The following is a 16,017-nucleotide window of genomic DNA, read 5'->3' as shown; positions in this document are numbered from 1 at the left end:
GGATCCCTCCACTTGCCACTGACTTTGGACTTCACCACGCCTACCACACAGACCTGGATACTTGGGATGAGTTCATTTCCGTACCCCAAAACACCAGGCAGGATCAACCACATAGTTCAGTGAACACGATGCAAAATGAAATTGAAGGGCTTCTTCACAAATTTTTAAGAATTGAAAGACAGAAACAGTGGCTACAGAACAGTTAAACAAGCACAGAGCCTTTCTAAGTTAAGCAGCCTGTACAACCCTATAGGTTCCAGGTCCACAAAGCCATCTCTGGCTCCAGCTTCAGCTTCTGCATCAGTGCCCAAGTCCCCTACCTGCACAGCATCCAGGCTTGTGAGTCCCAGCCTCTGCTTCATCTGCAGGCAGACTTTTATGGGCTTTCGTGTGTTTTAAGTATGTAAAATGAGCACATTACACTGGTGGCTGCCTGCTTTGGAGAACTGGCCTTTGCCTCTACCTTTTCTTATTTTGAATCAATTCACTCTTCCACGGGTTAGTTTTCTTCCAAGCAGATCTGAAAGCAGGGAATGGTGAAAGAATGTTTTTGGCACTGAGACATCAACAATGTCAATTTCTCTGGGTTTTGGTGGGAAGGAGCCCCTGATTCTGAAGAAATGGCTGAGGGGCATGGGGAATGCAAAAGCTCCTCGGGAAGTGTCTGTTTGGAGACTGGAAAGATGACTGCAATGACCCATGTGAACCTCAGAATCGCAGCTTTCTCAGAGGGCAACCTCCATTCACATCCAAATGGAATCCAAATGCAGCCCTTGCTGTGAAAGCCAGAGCCCCCACGTTTCCCCTTATCTTGTCCCCATCCCATCCCAGACAAAGCTGATAGTGCCCCCTTGGAGGCGTGCATTACTATTTTTTTTTTAAAAAAAAGATATTTAGGGCCTCCCCGGTGGCGCAGTGGTTGAGCGCTGGGTTGCAAAGCTGCTCACAGCCTCTGCAGCGCCAGTTCAATCCCCGGCCACCAGGTGAGGGTCCCACATGGCGCGCAGACCTCTCCTGCCACGCCCGCTGCTCCCCTTAGCAGTGTGCTTCGGTCCCTCTGCCTGTTCCGCTCCCCGCTCTGACTCTGGTGAATTCTCTCACCCTCCCGTGCTTCTGACTGTACCCAGTGCTTGTATAAAAAATAAATAAATCTTAAAATAAAATGAAATAAAATTTAAAAAGATATTTATTTATGCATACAAGAACTGGAGTACAGATCAGAGGTGCGGGGGGGGGGGGTTGAGAGGATTCACTAGAGAGAGAGCGGGGAACAGAACAGGCAGATTGACTGAAATACACTACTGAGGGAAGCAGCAGGCAAGACAGGAGAGGTCTGCTTCACCATGTGGGTTAGCTCCCTGGCCGGGAATCAAACTCATGCTGCAGTGGCTACAGACAGTTTCATAGGTTGCGTCTTAACCCCTTGCGCTACCAGGGAGGCCCCTATGCATTATTATTATTGCTACTCATCTACTTTCCATCCTGAGTCTGTAAGCTTTTGCTGTAGCATCATATTTTGGAGTGACTAACAGTAGCCACAAAAAGGTCCAGATCTTAATCTGTGAATACAAGGAACAATCTCTTCTATAGGGTTAGAGAGTTTTTATATTAATATCTTGGGTTACATTCTCTTAGAGTTGCGTGAATGTTCAAAAAAGTCATCCCTAATATTTGAAATCTTCCCTAAACTCTTATATTCTTAGCTTTAAGTATCAGCATTGTCCCTTAGAGGTTCTTTATTAATCAAAAGAATGGGAATGATTCGGCATCCTTGTCAAAAACAAGTTGATTGTGGATACATGTATTTATTTCTGCACTCTTAGTTCTAGCTCATGCATTTTTATATCTAACCTTCTGCCAGTACCACAGTGTCCTGATTATTGTTCTTGGTAGAAAGTTTTAAAATTGAGAAATATTACACTGCCAATTTTGCTCTTCTTTTAAAGCTTGTTTTTGGCTATTCTTGGTTCGTGAGTTTCCATATGAATTTTAGAATCCACTTGTTAATTTCTAAAAAGGAAGCAGTTGGAATTTCGATGAGGATTGCATTGAATTTCTATATCGTTTGAGGGGAATGATGCTGTCTTAACAGTAGGCGTCCTCTGATCCAGGAACACAAACTGTCTTTACATTTATTTAGTTTTTCATTAATTTCTTTCACAAAACCTTACAGTTTCAAAGTATATGCATTTATTTGATTAAATTTATTCCAAAGTGTTTTATTCTTTTTGGTGCTAATGTATATGTAATTTTTTCTTAATTTTACTTTCGTATTGTTCATTGCTAGTGTGTAGAAATAAAACTAACATTTCCTGCAACCTTGCTGAACTCATTAGTTCTTACAGTTTTTTCAGTATATTCCTTTGGATTTCCAATATGCAAGATCATGTGATCTGTAAATAGAAATTGATTTACTTTTTTCCAATGTGGATACATTTGATTTCATTTTCTTGCATTAATGACTCTGGCTAGACAGAGGAAAAAATCATGTTTATTTTTACTTGTCTCTCACTGAAATTTCACATGTCCTTTGATTATGAATGTAGACAACAATCCACAGTCATGTCAGTGGTACTCGTGACCCAGTCACCATATAAGCCACAACTATTTTTGTATTCAGACTGTTGTTACATCTTTTAAAAAAATGTATGTCAGTACTGTAAAATTAGGATATTATTTAACTTGCCATTAGGCCTTATAATTCAGTGCACTATTAAAATATAATAAAAAGTAGACTATCACATATTTTTCAAATTTGATAACCCCATATGATTGGCTTTTCATTGTTACTCTGTGTATTATGTTTTATGCATGTAAGAGCAAGAATCTGAAGACACATAGAGTGTGATGAGTTCAAGAGAAGATAATAGTATCAGAAAGTCTTAGATATCACTGAGCCTAGAATCTGGACACCATTCCTTCCACCCTGCTGCTCTTTGGGGTTATATCTAGGGCTGGGAATTTCTCTTCTACCCTTAAGATCCTCTGCCTAAAAGAGATGGGGTGAAAGGAAGTATTTAGTGTCTCAAAAAGTAGGTGTTGTAATCTCTGTAAGAGGAGCTAATAACTAACTCCTGTGCATTTGTCCACCAGGTACCTTCTCAAACCAGATTTCATGAGACGACCCGATAGAACATTTGATCCCTTCTCTGAAACTCCTGTTGATGGAGTTATTGCAGCCACTTGTTCAGTGCAGGTAAGGCCCTGCTGTTAGACAGAGTAGTATAAATGTGGGTGCAGATGGTCCTAGAAAAGTCTTAAGAAATCACAATTAAAATATTTCACATCAAGTTGCAAATGCCATATATTGCTCTCAATTTTAACTTAAAATTCTTCCTCTTATTCTTACGATATATATTTTTTCACTATTAAAATTGTTAGATACTTTTAATAAAATACAACAGATCAAAAAAATGCCTTCCAGAGGATGTGGAGTAATAAGAACTCTCATTTGTCATTGGTGGGAATACCAAATGGTACAACCATTTTGGAAGACAGTTTGCCAGTTTCTTACAAAACTGAACATATTCTTGCCCTACAACCCAGAAGTTGCACTCCTTGGTATTTTACCAAAATTTGAATGCACTGAGATGTCCTTCACTAGGTAAATGGATAAATAAAATGTAGTACATCAGGTCAATTGACTATTATTTAGCACTAAAAAGAAATGAGCTATCAGTCATGAAAACACATAGAAGAAATTTAAATACACATTACTGAGGAAAGAAGCGAGAGAATAGGCTTCATAGTATATGGCTACAGCTATATGACATTTTGAAAAAGGAAAATATAAAGACAGTTAAGAAATCAGTGGTTGCCAGGGGCTTTGTGGAGGGAGAGATAAATAAGAACACAGAGGATTTGGGGGGACAGTGAAATTACTCTGTTTGATGCTACAAGAATGAATACATGCCATTAGATATTTGTCCAAATCCACAGACTATGCAGCACCTAGAGTGACCCCTGTAAACTCTGGTGTTTGGTTGATAATGACGTGTCAATCAATTGGCTCATCAATTGTAATAAACATACCGGGGTGGGGGAAGGAGGGGCGCGGAGTTTGTGGGTATGGGGACAGGAGTATATGGGAACTCTCTGTGAACCTAAAACTTCCCTAAAATATAAAGTTTATTGATAAAAAAGTAATTGTAAGATTCCATTTATATAAAATTCTAAAACATGCAAACTAATGTATGGTGACAGAAAGTGAATAAACTGTTTCCTCTGGGCATTGATGGAAGGAGGGATGGATTACAAAAGGGCACAAAGAAACCTTAGGGAGTGATAGGAATGTTTGTTATCTTAATTGTTGTAATGGTTTCACAGACGCACTCATATCAAAATTGATTTTTGGCTGTGCTCTTTAAATATGTACATTCTACCCTTTAAAAACTGTTTTGATGACTATTGGATATTGTGGAAAAAAAACTAATAAATGGTTATAGTCATTTGGAAAGTAAGTAAAAGGTAATGTCTCCATTGCTTTATAATAGAATTTAATACTCATCTTTACAAATAAATAATGCTGTCCTTGCTCCCCAAGGTCAGTATCAGTGAAAAGTAACAAGTAAATTTTAGCATCACTTTTCCTCCCAATGTGTCTCTTTTCAAGATTTTTAATTCTTTTTTTTTTAAAGATTTATTTATTTATACAAGCACTGGGTACAGTCAGAAGTGCGGGAGGGTGAGAGAATTCACCAGAGCCAGAGCGGGGAGCAGAGCAGGCAGAAGGAGCGAAGTACACTGCTGAGGGGAGCACCGGGCAGCAGGAGAGGTCTGCGCGCCATGTGGGACCCTCGCCCTGTGGATCGAACCTCTGCCCTGCAGAGGCTGCAGGCAGCTTCTCAACCCAGCACTCAACCACTGGGCCACTGGGGAGGCCCTCTTTTCAAGATTTTTAAAAGAATTTGGTATAAGTATGACATGACAGAATTTCAGAGCTGTGAATGGTTCTTTAGGCACATTTGACCCATCACTTCATTCTTTGGGTTTAGGAACATAAATGAAGGGAAGATGTAGACACTATTTTTTTGTATTATGTGATTCATATATATTTCACTCTTTCTTTCTCCAGACAGTTCTCTAACTTGGAACTTCTTCCCAGAATATTCTCTCTGCATATAGCAGTTGATCAATAATATTTTAGTTGAATACGAAATGAATATATTATTTTCGTACACATGAAAATTTCTAAAGATGAACAGAGATTTTATTGCTTCTTGATTATCCTTTGCTATTGGTAATTATGCAGACTTCTCTCTCCTGTTTCTGTGTTGCTGCAGGTCATATCAGGCCAGTTCTTATCAGATAAGAAAATCGGCACATACGTGGAAGTGGATATGTATGGGCTGCCCACGGACACTATCCGCAAGGAATTCCGCACTCGCATGGTGATGAACAATGGCCTCAATCCAGTTTACAATGAAGAATCCTTTGTGTTTCGGAAGGTAAGATATTTTCAATGTGTTAGCAGATTTACTCTGCTAACTTGGGAGCCCCACTTTAGTGCATAGGTACTCCATGATAAGAGTGACAGTTATTCAACCCCAAATGTCTTCTTGGGCCTCCTTGGTGGCGCAGGGATTAAAGACAGCACTCTCAAGCTACTGCCAGCCACTACAGCACGAGTTGGGTCCCTGACTGGCCAGGGAGCTACCCACATGGCGCAGCAGACCTCTCCCATCTCACCTGCTGCTCCCCTCAGCAGTGTGTTTCAGTAGATCTGCCTGTTCCGCTCCCCACTCTCTCCAGTGAATCTTCTCACCACCCGCATCTCTGGCTTACAGCCCAGTTCTTGTATGTATAAATAAGTAAATCTTTTTTTAAAAATGTCTTCTTTTCCCTTTTCTAGTGAAAAAGTCCTGTAGCCATCATATGATTATTGTTTCACTTTGTCCCTGCCCTTCTTTTGACTGTCCTACTCTAAGACACTGTCCACTAGCTTGGACACTGTCCAAGCTCTAGATTTATCATCTAGAATGTGTCCTCACTAGTAGACACCATCATGCATTGGAGAATTCTTCCTTGTCCTGGTGGTAGCTCATAACTGGCACTATTCCAGGAACCAGAAGGGGAGGTGGGATGCTGACATTTAAAGCCAATAAACAGGGCCTCCCCTGGTGGCACAGCGGTTGAGCGCTGGGCTGCGAGGCTGCCTGCAGCCTCTGCGGCGCCGGTTCAATCCCTGGCTGCCTGGAGGGTCCCACATGGCGCGCGGACCTCTCCTGCCGCCCTCTGCTCCCCTCAGCAGTGTATTGTCAGTTTACCTGTTCTATTCCCGGCTCTGGCCAGTCAGTGCTTCTGACTGTACCCAGTGCTTGTATAAATAAATAAATAAATCTTTAAAAAAAAAAAAAAAATAAAGCCAATAAACATCTGAAGTGTACCAGATGGTATTGACCCAGTGTCTCTAGAAAGTGTGGCATCTATTGCTACACTCCAGTTCTGTGCTTCATGTGCTGTTTTTGGCTTTCTCGCTCCTAGTACTGTACACTGGCTCCAAAGGACAATCATAGTCATCCTGTTTAATGACTCAGTTACTAATCTCATAATTATTTTTCCGTTAGTCTCTCTTTTGTCAATTAAAGATGTGTGGGAAAAGTCATGGGTTGGCAGTGAAGCCTCCAAGAACATGTTTTTCTCTCACTGTTGTGTTATCCTAACTAAAATAGTTGCTAACTGCTTCTGTGGGCATGGATTTTCCAGATTTTTCTGCCCCATTTACATGTCATGCAATAGATAGTAGATTTCTATTTTATCTGATAGGTTTTTAAAAATGGGGATTGTCCACTGTAGAACAGGCTACCTGATTTATAGAAACCAGATTATGGAAGGTCAACGTAGAGGTGATAAACCAGGACGTCTTGAAATTGAGGATCACCCTGTAATGTGAATTTTATTACTTCATAATCCATGCAGTACCCAATTGTCACTTCCTATACTGGCATCAGAGTGTGGCATAAATTACATACACAGCTGTAATTTGTCTCTTTTTTTCTTCCCTGATTTTTCCAGTTTGTTATATGAATCTATTATCAGCATGGTCAGTGTTCCTTGGCATAATGAATAATTCCTATACACAATTCTAGAAATTCAGAACATTAACTGCAGGAGTTCTTTCTTTTTGATAAGAAAGGACATGTTAAGCTTGATTTTTATGTTCCTGGTTCCAGAAACAAAATGGCAAATCCTTCTCTTTTCTGCAGTTAAATTGCCTTTCACTGAGACAATGTTTTAACACTGTTTTCTTTGTTTTGTTTTTGTTCTTTGCACTGATCTCACAAAATGAACCACTCCATTCACCCCATGAACAACAGAGTGACTGAAGTTGGTGAATTTAGCTTGATTTCTCCTCTTCATCTTCATGCAGTTGGAGTTTAAATTATAACCTCCAGCAACAAATAGGCAACCAATTCATGGCTAGCATTCAACACAGTATTCACATCAGCCGAGATACCCTGGCTGATCTCAACCAATGAAAAGTCATTCTTGATTAAAAAATTGGAATTTTTTTTCATAATATTGTTATTTTATATCTGAATATGGATTCCACTCTCCAAGCTCCAATTTTATGTCTATTTATTTAAATCGAGGATGGCAAGCTGTCTTGTGTATGTATTAATGTTTGTGGTTGTCGCATTTTGCTCTATTCACTACCTCAAAATATGTAAAGAACAGAGGAGTACAAGAAAAAGGAGAGTCCAAATTTATGTATGCATTTTCTTTTATACATGAAGTATTTCTTTATAGATACTTCATATTCTTAAAAAGAGGCAAAGCTCTGAGCCTCCCTGGTGGTGCAAGGGGTTGAGCACAGCGCTTTGCTATGAAGCTGTCCGCAGCCTCTGCAGTGCAAATTCGATCCCCGGCCAGGGAGCAACCCACATGGCACAGTAGACTGCTCCTGACTCACCTGCTGCTCCCCTCAGCAGTGTATTTCAGTCAGTCTGCCTGTTCTGTTCCCCACTCTGTCTCTGGTGAATCCTGTCACCTCCCGCACCTCTGGCCTGTAATCCAGTTCTTGTAATCATAAATAAATAAATCTTTTAAAAAAAGGGAAAAAAAGAGGGAAAGCTAGATGTCAGAAGCAGCCAGGTCAGTAAATAGACCCGAGGATTAGAAGTCACCAGCCCAGTTCCCAGACCCAGTTGTCATTGACTATCTCTGAGATTATGGAATGTCACTTCCTTTCTCAGGGTCTCCTGTTGGGAAAAGATGACAAACATCGGACTAGTATTAGTAATCTTTCACATCCATTCCCATTAAAAATTTTAATGAAATAATTTTCACCATAACAGAGTATTTAAGGTAGTATAGAGTTGTGACTCTTGGGCACTACATTACAAAAATCAATAGAAGATATCACTCTTTGTTTGAAGGTGATACTCCCTGACCTCGCAGTTCTGAGAATAGCAGTGTATGATGACAACAACAAGCTGATTGGCCAAAGAATTCTCCCACTGGATGGTCTGCAAGCAGGTTATCGACACATTTCCCTTAGAAATGAGGGAAATAAACCTTTATCACTGCCAACAATTTTCTGCAATATTGTTCTTAAAACATATGTGCCTGATGGATTTGGAGGTAAGTTGAAAATTTGGGTACAAAATATTTTATATATATGTGGTCATAAAATACAAGAATATAAAATATTTCACCAATAGTTAACTCTTTTCCTGCCAGTGCTGTAACACTTGTAGTCTCGAGGATTCTTATTTGGCTAAAGAAAGATAATATCAAAAAAGGAAGATAATATGGACTCATTCACTCATCCTATCAATATGTTTAGCAGGTTTTATCTGTAGAAGGCAAAATAGCTCAGATACATATTAGAGATTCTAATGGGACAAAAATAAAAGAAGGGCCATTTATAAATCCATTGCCCAGAGAAAACTCTCTTACCACATTGGTAATAAATCTCACTTCTCTCATTTTTTTTTTTTTTTTATGAAATTGGATCTTACTATGTATACTCATTTGGACTCATAACTGCAGAGAGGTAATCTTTTATACAGTGGAGAACATTTTCCCATGTGATAAAATGTTTTTTATATTTGTGTTGACTGCATGAGATTCCATTATATATGCCATAATTTAGTTATTGATAAAAATTGAAGTTATTTCAAATTTTCTTTTTTATAAACGGTATTGCATCTGAGATCCCTAACTGTACAGCTTCATTTCCTGAAGTTGAACCCTTTAAAGTTGTTTTATTACACCAAGGAGGATCTACATATTTAAAGCTTTAGAGTCAACTGCCAAATTATACATCAATAGTGTATGAGATAGAACTTTTTTTAACATTTGCTGGCTTAACCAGTAAAAAGTGTGTCATTGATGTATTTATTTAAAATATTTTTCTCAAAAGTAGATGTATTCCACAAATATTATTTAGTACCTACTCTTTGAATGGCCTGGGTAGGAGATGTAAAGTTGAAAAAGCCATGAAGAATTTTCCAATCTTGTACAAATATACATAAACATAAGCAGGTATACTCACACACACACACACATAAATAAATATAACCCATTATGTAAGTGCCCAAAGAGTACTAGACCCAGAGGTTGTTTGAAACATTGAACAAATGAACCAGAACAGGGTTGAGGGAAACTTCTGTAGCTATTTGGGCTTAAAAGAAGAGTAACATTTTACAGTGGAGAGTTAGAATGAGTTTCTCTCCAGACAGGAAAGTAGCCCAGGCTAAGGCTTAATAATGAAAGTGGTGAACTTATTATACATCTCACGAAGCTGAAACATAGTGTATTTGGTGCTAAAAGCTGAAAAAACCTGGTCGATAGCTAATGTTGCATCTTTAAAATCTTATGGCATTCACGAGAGGAGTGTGGAATGTGCTGGTCTTAGTGAATTATTTTGACACCTTAAAAAAATATTCACATTTCAGGGCATTGCATACTATGAAAAATTGCATCTGACATTTTGGTGGATCATTGTGTATCCAAAATTACCCCAGAAGTTTAGATCAGAATATAGAAGTAAAACTTCTTATGTCTGATCAATCTAAATAAGTTCCAATTTTTATATTTCACCAAATGTTACTCTAAGAATTATTTATTTAATTAGATTATTAAAAGCAAACAAAATTTTAATACCCATACTATATGGGACATATAGCATTATTTATAATCTGTGATAGCCTTGCTCTATTATACTGTACATCCACACAGAATAATGACTTGGATCTCAGTGTTTAGATGTAGAAAAATGACAGTGATATGTTACAGAGAGTAAAAGTATATTGCAGGGCCTCCCCGGTGGCGCAGCGGTTGAGCGCTGGGTTGCGAAGCTGTCCGTGGCCTTTGCGGCGCCGGTTCGATCCCCGGCTGCTCCCCGGCCACCAGAGGAGGGTCCCACATGGCGCGTAGACCTCTCCTGCCGCCCGCTGCTCCCCTCAGCAGTGTGCTTTGGTCCTTCTGCCTGCTCTGCTCCCCGCTCTGGCTCTGGCTCTGGCTCTTACCCTCCCGCGCTTCTGACTGTGCCCAGTGCATGTATGAACAAAAAACGAAAACAAAAACAAACAAATAAATAAATAAAACATGCCTCTATACAAAAAAAAAAGTATATTGCAAAACAATCATATTATTACTTATAAACAAATAGTTATCTTTTTACATATGTACATAAAGTATGGAGAAAAAAATCTATAAGGGGCCTCCCTAGTAGTTCAAGGGGTTAAGGTGCAACCTATGAAGATATCTGCAGCCGCCACTGCAGCATGAGTTTGATCCTCAGCCAGGGAGTTACCCACATGGCGCAGCAGACCTCTCCTGACTCTCCTGCTGCTCCCCTCAGCATTGTATTTCAGTCAGTCTGCCGTTTCTGCTCCCCACTCTGTTTCTGGTGAATCCTCTCACCCCCACACCTCTAGCCTGTACCCCAGTTCCTGTATGCATAAATAAATATTTTCTTTAAAAAAGAAATCTATAATGATGCACACTCAGCTTTCATAGTAATTACCTCTTTAATTGTGAGGGTGAGTTGTTCAGTGTAGCTAACCCATTGCACTGGACAACCTTTCAGGAATATCACAGAGAATACACTGTCCACTGTGGCAGCCTGTTACAGCACAACTCCACTTATTACCTCTGGGTTGTTTAAATTCAAGAAAGCATGTGTAACTTCTATGCATTTTTTTAAAAAATGCATTTTTCCTTAGATTTTGTAACAAGGAAATATGAAAATGGAAAAACTTTCAAATATATATTTGCTTTGAATTTGGAAAATAATAAAATTACTAACATGCTATCTAGATATTTTATAACATTTTGAAAATATGTGAATGTCTGAAAATAACAACAAAAGTTTAGAAAGAATATCTATATATACATAAGTAAATATATACATACAAATATGAAGTTTATGTGCATAATTACTTTTTATCTTTAGAGGACTTGAACTCTGGGCTACCCAGAGTCCCTGCCAACTTGAGCTAGATCTACAGCCAACATTTTCCACCCTGACTCACCTTCTTCTACTCACATGAGTTCCCTGTTTACCTTCCTTGCTCCTCAGGAGGCAGTGACAGGAAACTTTAGTGCTATGCTTCTCTGCTTCCCCTTCTAGTAATTACTATAGCATAACAATGCCCAAGACACACAAGAACTAACAGAGCAAAGATGGCAGCTATAACTTCTGAACTCTTCATAGAACATCTGTTCCTGAGTGGCCTAAGTGAAGTCTCTTCACTACTCAAAACTGAACTTAGGCATGAAAAAAAAAATAATATCATTTAGGAGAGGCGTCACTAGGAATGAACCAAAAAAACCTCAGTTTAATTTTTTCAACTTATTTTTCTACTGAACGGAGAGAAAAGAGTCCCTTTTCTTCCTCCCACACTCATACACAAAATAGCAGTAACTGGGTGGGGTGCTCAAGTACATTTTCTTTTGTCAAATGCAGTGAGACTCAGAGGACTGGAGTTGTCTTTGCTGCTTGCTCTGTAGGTGCAGACGCCCCTGAAAATGGCACTAATCCAGAGCAGCAGTTTTGTCACAGTAGCCTCTGTTCCTCTGTCATCAGTTCCAGAACTGATGACAATTAAATGGCAATTAAAGTTTCCCCTTTCTCACCCACTGTTGCTTTAAAAAAAAAATTAATTTTTTATATATATTTTCTTACACTGTTGTTCATTTTTGGACAGTATTTGGTTTCTCCCTTCAGGTGTAGTCCCCATAGATCTCCCACCACCATAGCACCGTGATCCATCACCACACACCTTTGTCCTCTTCCCTCCCTTGTTTTGACACCTATCCCACCCCTCCCCACCTATATGCCTCAGATATATGTGTGTTTTAATATTTGTATTTCTTTTGTTATTACTTAGTGATAAGGAAGAAAACAAGTAAGAGAGCTCATGCTAGATTTCCAGAATATATAGAATGCCAGCATTCTGGTTAAATAATATATGGAGCTGAGTTTAATCAGCCTCTCATCACTTTGTTCCTTAGGCAGAGTTCATCACTGCATTGTGACTGTGGCTTTGTCTTCTCTTCTGCAACTAGGCTATGTCATGTAAGCGGAGATGAAGTTACCCCATGTTTATTTGTCAAGCTCCCCTTCACCTCCTTATGGTTAAAGATACATCATGGGAACTGAGGGTATTTCTTGGTCACTGTACCAACATCTTCACAGGGTTGCTTTCCAATCTCTTTGCAAAGATGTTGGCCATTTCTGACATCAGAGGGACTGCAAAACTAAGTGAATTTATATAAGCTTTTTATTGCATAGTTCCTTGAGAAGACCTAAGAAGAGGGGCAACCACAAGCATTCCCTAATCTTTTTTTTTTTTAATTTATTTATTTACTTATACAAGCACTGGGTACAGTCAGAAGCGCAGGAGGGTGAGAGAATTCACCAGAGCCAGAGCGGGGAGCAGAGCAGGCAGAAGGACCGAAGTACACTGCTACGGGGAACAGCGGGCGGCAGGACAGGTCTGCGCGCCATGTGGGACCCTCCTCCGGTGGCTGGGGAGCAGCCGGGAATCGAACCGGCGCTGCAGAGGCTGCGGGCAGCTTCGCAACCCAGCGCTCAACCGCTGCGCCACCGGGAGGCCCCGAGCATTCCCTAATCTTATTCAGGCAAAGGTTACTTTAGCCACAGCGCCTACTGGATCTTCTAGTATTCTGGGATATGCAGTTTAGGAGATGCTTAAATCATTTGATAGAAATTAAAAAAGCTAATCCAAAATCATAGTTATGGGATATATTGATGTTAATTAATATTGTTTTGCTGCCGATAGGAAAACATGTATTTTTCTGCTGCTTTTATCTCTAGATAAGACATAAACAGTAGCATGGGAAGTAGGAGAGAATGGAGTGAACTCATGAGTAGGGAAGAAGGGGAATCCTAGGTGCCAAATTGGTGTTCACCACCAAGGCACCAAGTACCTTAAAGAACAATGAATAAGGGCCTCCCCGGTGGCGCAGCGGTTGAGCGCTAGGTTGCGAAGCTACCCGCAGCCTCTGCAGCGCCGGTTCGATCCCCGGCTGCTCCCCGGCCACCAGAGGAGGGTCCCACATGGCATGCAGACCTCTCCTGCCGCCCGCTGCTCCCCTCAGCAGTGTACTTCGGTCCTTCTGCCTGCTCTGCTCCCCGCTCTGGCTCTGGTGAATTCTCTCACCCTCCTGCGCTTCTGACTGTACCCAATGCTTGTATAAATAAACAAATATATCTTATTTAAAAAAATTAAAAAAGAAAAAAATAAAAAAAGAACAATGAATAAGCAAACACACAAACAAAAGAGTTTTCCTGAAAAGCCAACAAACATCTAAAGTCTGTGCTAAGGAATCGCTATGTACTTCTCAGCTCTTGGGGATGCCTAAATTGATGCTTTCAATTCTGTATGGGTGTGAGGAAGGATGGTGGGAGGGAGGGTGTGGAAAAAAAGTCTTCCCTAGGAGAGACCAGCTTTTGGAATTAGCACTGAACCCTGAAATATGTGTTATTTTTAAAAATACAAGTAAGAAAAAGAAAACGGCATTTCTTTTTTAAAAAGAAAGTTTCCAGCATTTGTGCCATGGCCTTCAAGTATCTAGGAAATTGTAGTTCACCCCTGTCTGTTCTGTGGTGTGTGAAACTTATGCACACATACCTCTCCTCCTTTAGAGGGACATGTGGCTCTTCCCTCTGCTGGCCTATTCACATATCAGTCAATGCTGATCAAGACTTAGATTTCGTTCTTGCCACCGTGGTTTGTTCCATGGAACAAAGAGCTACATGGACTGTTGTCAGCCACAGGGTTCCCCCAATATGAGAGAAGAAACCTCGTGAAATATCAGATTATGACCAAGGAAACATACCAGGTTTGGTTGAATAAGCTAAATTTTAGCCAAGAATATGCCAGATGTATTTAAATGCTTCCTCAAATCTTTTCTGAACTAAGGAAAAGAAAAAATAAAAAATATCACCAAACAGAGTTGCACAGTTAGATATAGAGGTATGAGATATTTGAGGTACAGCTTCTTCCTCTCTGGTTATACATTATTTTAAATGTGGTTATTATAAATCTGCTTCTTTGAGATATATATGTGTATCATATATATATATATATATATATATATATATATATCACACATACACGCTTACATATATATAATACACACAGAGGAGAAACTAAGTTATAAAAATTTAAAAGAGAGCAGGACCCTTCCTAAGCCTAAGTAGGCCCTTTTGCCTAAGCCTAAAAGACCCTTTTGCCCTTTGCCTAGAATTTGTGGTGGTGCAGTCCTGAATGTGCAGTTGCCACCCTCTAGATTAATATAACTCCAGTACAGATGATACCTGCCACCATATGGCAAAATTAAATGCCCGAGATGTACCTAATTTGTTATTTGAAATTGCCAGGAATGAAGCACATTTCAGGTATCCTGCTAACCTAAGCTTTATCCAAGGCATTTAGCCCTTTCATAATCTTTTTCCTGTGTAATTTAATTTAAACAAACCTTATTTAATCGTTGTTCATTTTTGTTGCTATTTGATCAAGAGCACTATAATGTTGCATTATAATTAAAGGGTATTATTCTTTATATTGTAAATTTTTCAAAAGCATGATTTTTTTGTTTGTTTTTGTTTTTTGTTTTCAAAAGCATTCACTTTTAGTATTTTTTTGAACAATATTTGCTTCCCCCCACCCCCTCAGATTGAGTCTCCATAGAATTTCCTTCTCCAAGGCACCCGTGCACCATCACCACAGTCTCCTGTGCTCCTCCCTCCCTCCCTCTAATCCCTGTCCCTCCTCCTCCCCTGAATTATGTCTCTGATATGTAATTGTTCAAAAGCATGTTTAACTGCAAAGAAGACGTTTCATTAAAACTCGAGTAATAAGACAGAATTTCAGGATCTGGAGCTATAACTCCCCAACAGCTTATAGAATTGTTAACATTGGTAATTGAGGATGGATTTCAGTTGTGTTATTTATTCAACTAATGGCTACATCTGCAGCATCTTATTCTGATGTATTATTTAGGCTATTGCTACATAATCCTACAGCAGATGGCTGGCAAGAGCAGCTCATGCAACACAAAGGATATGTGACCTAGTTTACATATTGTGGTGTAATTGTTTGTTGCAAATTTAGAACATATAGTCTAGGTCAGAATTGTATAAAATCAGTCCTTTTGACTAAAACCAAAATATTGAGCTAGAAAAACAGGAAGAAGATTCAGCCCTGGGATGCAGCCCTGGGATTCCCTAAGATCAAACCTTGCAGGCTGTTGGGAAGTCTCCAGGAGTCACTGGCACCTCCTCTTTCTAAGTTTGGATACATGACTGTATGATAGATATGTACCCAAGAATTTAAGTAGCAGAATTTTTTTTTTCTCAAGCACCATTGCTAATCAAATCTGCCAAAAACCTGGGAGACTTGAAACAACAGAAATGTATTCTGTCATGGTGCTAGAGGCTAGAAGTTAGAAATCCTGGAGTTGGCAGCTCTTGAATTTTTTATTTGCCTCTTTCTAGCTCCTAGAGATTCCTTCAGGCCTAGCATTGTCCTTGGCTTG

At 39.6% G+C, this 16,017-nt stretch overlaps 1 protein-coding gene across 5 annotated transcripts in view; it reads left to right on the top strand.

Moving 5' to 3' along the window:
- PLCB4 (phospholipase C beta 4) overlaps positions 1 to 16,017 on the top strand; it is a 379,157-nt gene that overhangs the window by 335,193 nt on the left and 27,947 nt on the right. For all 5 annotated transcript variants that reach the window (XM_054696412.1, XM_054696407.1, XM_054696400.1 and 2 more), the window contains 3 exons: positions 3,094 to 3,196; positions 5,283 to 5,447; positions 8,379 to 8,583. In XM_054696412.1, the coding sequence (XP_054552387.1) occupies positions 3,094 to 3,196; positions 5,283 to 5,447; positions 8,379 to 8,583 (473 nt within the window). The remainder of the gene's footprint in view (positions 1 to 3,093; positions 3,197 to 5,282; positions 5,448 to 8,378; positions 8,584 to 16,017) is intronic.

Source organism: Talpa occidentalis, unplaced genomic scaffold (genome assembly GCF_014898055.3).
Source record: "Talpa occidentalis isolate TD23 unplaced genomic scaffold, MPIMG_talOcc4v2.1 talOcc4.10, whole genome shotgun sequence".
Taxonomy (NCBI): domain Eukaryota; kingdom Metazoa; phylum Chordata; class Mammalia; order Eulipotyphla; family Talpidae; genus Talpa; species Talpa occidentalis.
Note: the sequence above shows the minus strand (reverse complement) of the source record. Positions and strands in the feature narration are given on the sequence as shown.